General features: G+C 42.4%; 1 protein-coding gene across 1 annotated transcript in view; it reads left to right on the top strand.

Annotated features, from left to right (window-relative positions):
- Positions 1-5,324, top strand: part of nckap1l (NCK associated protein 1 like) — a 13,741-nt gene extending 8,417 nt beyond the window's left edge. Inside the window, exons 23-31 of the mRNA XM_029826974.1 lie at positions 647-744; positions 986-1,079; positions 1,469-1,551; positions 2,025-2,105; positions 2,873-2,966; positions 3,047-3,163; positions 3,718-3,827; positions 4,151-4,240; positions 4,822-5,324. Coding sequence (XP_029682834.1) covers positions 647-744; positions 986-1,079; positions 1,469-1,551; positions 2,025-2,105; positions 2,873-2,966; positions 3,047-3,163; positions 3,718-3,827; positions 4,151-4,240; positions 4,822-4,938 — 884 coding nt within the window. The 3' untranslated portion in view covers positions 4,939-5,324. The remainder of the gene's footprint in view (positions 1-646; positions 745-985; positions 1,080-1,468; positions 1,552-2,024; positions 2,106-2,872; positions 2,967-3,046; positions 3,164-3,717; positions 3,828-4,150; positions 4,241-4,821) is intronic.
- Positions 5,325-5,635: the final 311 nt, after the last annotated feature.

Here is a 5,635-nt window from a genome sequence, read left to right as displayed (position 1 = left end):
AGCTGAAACTCACTCCAGATGAGTTGCAGCCTGTGACTGTGTGAGCCTGCAGCATTTTCCTTCACACCGCCTGACGTGCACTTAATTTTGACACCACCTGGCTAATGTAGCGCATCTCTTGTCACTGCAGCACACAATCATTCTCCGTGACTCCTCATTTACTCGTAGCTCAGTTTCTTTGGGGGTCCCTGAGATTATTTTCACCTGCACCCCTGTAATGAAATTCAAAATCTGCCTGCACACACTCTACCTTCGGAGGCCACTACACATCACAGGACTCCTCCTCAGAACATCATTGTAGTCTATATTTACTCTATAGTGAGGCAGCCTGCCTCGTGATGACTCACTTCCAATCCATTAACCACCTCCAATTTTAACCACACATGTCCTTATCCGTCCACGTTCTGGCGCAGATATTGAGCTGCACTGGAGTCTCTCATCGCTTCACTTGTTTTTCTCCCTCTGATTCAGCCACAATCAAATTTAGGTTTATCACAAGTCTGTTGCATTTGTTCCTGCAGAAGGTTTAACCTTTATGTGAGCACATTTGTGTAATTTGTAATGCGCATTTAGTCGCTTGCCAACATCAGTTAGCCTCTCCTTCCCTCCTCCGTGATCTCAATAATTCATATTGCCTTCTGAGCAGAGATGCGGGCCCTGGCGGAGCTGCTCGGTCCATATGGCCTGAATTTCCTGAACGAGAACCTGATGTGGCACATCACCTCTCAAGTCAGCGAGCTAAAGGTACAAAATTATGCAAGAGTTCTGTGGATTACGTGAGAACATTAGATACCAGCTGGAGGGTCTCTACAACACCCTGCAGAATCAGAGTGTATTTTATTCTCCAAAAATCACTGATCAATAAGGTTTATCACCTGGTTTAAGGCTGTCTCTCAGGAACCTTTCATTTGCTTTATCTAAATGATCGCATTAACCTGTGAAATCTCTAAAATCATTATTCATTAAAACCCTATTTTTCGGTCAGAAACTGGTGATAGAAAACATGGACATACTGGTACAGATGAAAAACAACTATGAAAATCCAGAGAAAATGGAGGGCCTTAAAAAGAAGCTTACAGGTGAGGAATGACGGGGGATGTGTGTAATGTGGGTGTAATTACAACATCAGATGAACTACAAAGTATCAGTAATCTGGCTGTTATTCAGAGAGAATAGACTGCACAAATTGCACTAAGACATTTTACTCTGACATTTTACATTTTTTATTTTATTATAACTAGCAATAATCTTTCCTAAGATAAGAAAATAACAATTAAAAAAACAACAGTTCAGTCACCCACAAAGACTGTGTAATTCCTAGTGCCTTCTGTTGTTTTTAATTGAAACCATATTGAACTGCAGATAAGTGAGACCCTGCAGGGTGGTAATGCCGTTTCCTGGGTCCTGTGAAGGCCCCATCATGGTCATCTGCAGCAGCTGCTTTCATGTCTCTCATTTCCACTTCCAGGAGGAGAGAATGTGCTAAAGAGGATGACCATCGTCGGGGTGATCCTGTCCTTCAAATCGATGGCAAAGGACTGCCTGAAAGACGTAACGTCCATCATGTCAAGTAGAAAAGACCCTAGGGTTTAACATGTTCTGAGTGATGGGCGGGAAACTACGGAGAGTTTTTTCTTGTCCTTAAAAAACTGGTTTAATGGGGATTAAGAAAGCAAAATGGCTGATATGGTGACTTAAGTAACCAAGTAAGGAGCCACATATCAGGAGAAGAAGCATTAGTAGATTCAATAACAGACTCCAACGTTGTGCAAAAACGCAAACATCTGAAAAATGTTTATAGCCTCAATAGGTGAAGTAGATTAATATTTAGATGAAAAGCCAGGACATGAAGGAAATATATATACAAAGAAAGCTTAGAATAATAATGGATAGCAGACGATGTAAAACCAGTGCATGATCTGGGAATAAGGTTCTATCAACGTTGTGTAGGTGAAAATTTGATATATTTGTCATATTTCCTATAAAAAATAAAATATACTTTCTCCTTATATCTGGACTTGTAGATCCTGCTGAAACACTGTCCCTACCTGATGGGCCCTATTGAGTGCCTGAAAGATGGCATCCATCCCGAGGATGATATCAAGGTAAACCAGAGCTGGGCACCACCCTCTGGGAACCATATAGGTGGACAAGTTCCGAGGTTGTCTATGTACATCCACCTCATGTTATTTACAATGTTTTTATTCATTGTATGATGGGAAAATGTAGGTTAAAAGTACATCAATTCTGTTTCATTCGTCCATATTTATTTCCATTCAAGCTTTTGGGGAATTGAGCGAGCAAAAGTTAAGACTGGTGTAAATACACTGCAGCACGATGAGTCCTGCATGTCTCTTATTTAGATAGCGTTCAGCAGGAGATCGGAGCGGCTGAGATAAAGACAAACACATTCTTACTCTAGTACCCACCAAATTCCTTATCTCCCTCTAGAGCAATCAGTTTGACTCAAGCTCACCCCCTCCTCCCAACCTCCAGTTATTACGTCTGGCCTTTAAGTGAAGCATGTCCTCCGTGCCACATCCGCGGCCAGGATAACCCCAAAGACGTCAGCAGCCCTCTCCTTACTCGTGAGAGTGACTGCTGTAGGCCCCGCCCTCTCAACCACATCAGTGGAAACATTCTGGCCAGATAGCCCCACAACGCGCGCATTCCAGAAATAGGTTGAGATCCGAAGCTGCACATCAAGACAAAAGAGACCCGCTGCACATTCAGTTTCGCTCCTGCTGCTGATGCGTGAATAAGAGTAGGGTGGAGGTCAGTGGGCCACCACCTTGTATGCCTGTAAAGAACCAAAGCACAATAATCCAACCAGTATTACTTCACAACTATTCAATGGCTCCTTTGATGACAGGTGACTCTGAGTGTGTACGAGCTGGCTGCTGCTGCAGGCTGTCAATGCGACATCGACCCGACCCTCATCGCAGCCATTGGCAGCATGCAGACGGGTAAAAAAACTGCACAGATTCTGGACACAAATGCATCCTCACACACATATTCACATACAATTATCATGTTTCCTCTCCAGACAACACCTCCCCTGATGAGGAGTATAAGCTGTTTTGTCTGCTGCTGCTCTACATCGCCGTCTCCCTGCCGACCTTGGCTTCGGACCCCAACTCTCTCTTCAGCCGGGAGCACGGAGGTACGCTTTGGTGTCCAGCTGCTACAAACTGCGTGACAGTAATTTGTCCCCAGTGGGCTCTCCGCTGAATGCTAATGGCCACTTGTCTGTAAATTACCAGCTGCTGATAACAGACACTTTACCCTGTAACACTTAAGTGCCATTAGAATCTCTGCGTATCATATTTTCCAGAACGACTGATCAGGTCTGCAGGAAAGTATGCTGCTTAAGGAGAAACACATTTTTGTTAAGAGCCGCCTGTTTACCGACACAGTTGCTCTTGGCCTGCAGCCCTTTGTGCCAAAATGTTTGTCTTTGAGTCTGGATTGCAAGATTATGAGCAGCTGATGGCCGAGATTTTAATCAAAGGGACCGGCGGCAACTGTCGCTGGTTATTTTACTTTGCTTTATTTTCCATTAACATGCTTCACATAGCTTTAACCTTTGAGCCTTAATGGAGGATGGAGTCAAAGTCTGCCTAATTGCCAGACTCCAAAAACATCTCCGTGGTTGAGGTTAATGGGATAGCTGCTCACCGAGGTGCTTTTGTCACTTTTGTATTTTTATGTTTCCAGGACACAACAACAACATCCACTGCTTAGCTGGAGCTATCAACAATCTAAGTGCGGCCATGTTCACTTTCCTGAACAAAAATATTGAGCAGCACATGAAAGAGTTTCTCCTGGTGAGTATGAGATGTTTTTAAGAAAGACTGTGGTGCTCAGGAGTCAAATACTGTCAGGAAAATGCACCTTTATGGTGTGTTTTGGTGGGGACTTTTCATAGTTGATCTAAATGGAAGGGTGGTTCTGAAAACTGTAGGAAAACGTTTGAGTTTGACAGAGCACACAGATGACGGTGGCAGAGATAAACAACTCTGACAACATTTCAGCCCAAGAGTTTTCTCAAGACTCTACCAACCTTTGCCCCAAAGGAGGTCGAGTCCATCAGTGTGAAAATGTTCCATTTCTTTGATCTGCCTTCAGCGAACTGTGTGTCGTTCCATAGATGGCCTCGTCCGCCCTGCTGCAGTTGGGACAAAATGTGGATAGAACGGAATGCAAAAACAGAGATTCTGTCTACCTGCTCTTACACAAGGTGAGCTCGCCTTTGCCAGATCCTTTCTGTGAACATGTTCATACATTTTCTCAGCTGTGCACTGAACTGTTGGTCTTGTGTTCCTATTTGAATGAACAGATTTAGCAATGATTACTTCACTACAGTCCATCTTGCCTGTGTTGGCTCAAAATTACACCAAAAAGTGTTTTTTCAACAGCTTTAGTTGCTTCAGTTCTTCCATTTCAACGGCCCTAAATCCACTTCTGAAGAGTTTTAATCTGTTTTCATACTTTAATATCTTATGTAATCATCATCCACCCATTTCAGAGGCTGCAGGCAGACTTTAATAAACCAGCAGCTCAACAGCGTAACACTAAATGTGCTCGACGAAACTCCAGCCAAGGAAAAAGCTGAGCTGTAGATAGCTGACTAAAGTGTAATAACAGCAGTCTCATAAGTGTAATGCTAGATACATTTGACAAATTCTGCATAAAATATTACAAAGTTAGTGTTTAGAAGGGTCGGGTTCTGGTTTGGGCCTGGTTTTAATGTTAAACTGGAAAGAATGTCGGATACTTGAACGGTTTTCTCTTTTATTACCTGCTGGCTGATTGACTCAGATTGTGGAAGAATCTCCGTTCTTGAGTCAAGACATGCTGGAGAGCTGCTTCCCATATGTTCTGCTCCGAAACGCCTACAGGGAGGTCTACCGGGCCTTCGTCATCACCACTGGCTGACCACTGTGTTCAACACTTTATGTGTTGTTTGTATTTATGTGTCTCATTCCTCCTGGTTTGCACACTCTAATCACAATAATATATACATCCTGTTCCTTCTTAATGTTGATAATCTCATCTGTGATTCAGCTCTTACTGTAGCAAACAGGCCCAGTTTTAATACTAAATGTTCTAAATCCATTAATCAGTGTAGATTCTTATTAACATCAGCTTATTTTTCACTATTGTATTTTTTATTTTAGTTATTGCCATAATGGGTGCCATGACAACAAGAAAATATATTTCATCTGATTAAACTTCAAAATCTGTGTAGAGAATTTGAAAGTATTTAGCAATAAAAGTTCAACTCTACATCTAAATTATGAATAAAGTTATTAACAACAGTATGTTCTTTTCTTGTTTTTTCTTTTGTCAGCCATCCTTTAATACACCGCCTCTCCACGTTCCCTCACATGACAGCTTCCACTTCATTTTTCATGTAGAGTTAATACGACCCACTCAACTTTTACAGAGCCAAAAGTACTCGTTGCTAATTTTAGATGCTAACTTTGTGATTTATTTATTTTGTAACCAGCACCATCCCATCCTCTTCCCATCTCCCTTCCACTCAACATTTTCTCGGGCTACAATGTTTGATCTGGTTGCCACGCTAGAGATAAATGTGTGTGCGCATGTGCGTATGTCTTTCACACAAGAG

Source organism: Takifugu rubripes, chromosome 19 (assembly GCF_901000725.2).
Source record: "Takifugu rubripes chromosome 19, fTakRub1.2, whole genome shotgun sequence".
In the NCBI taxonomy this organism is placed as follows: Eukaryota; Metazoa; Chordata; class Actinopteri; order Tetraodontiformes; family Tetraodontidae; genus Takifugu; species Takifugu rubripes.
The sequence above is the reverse complement of the archived record's forward strand: the minus strand, read 5'-3'. Positions and strand labels throughout refer to the sequence as shown.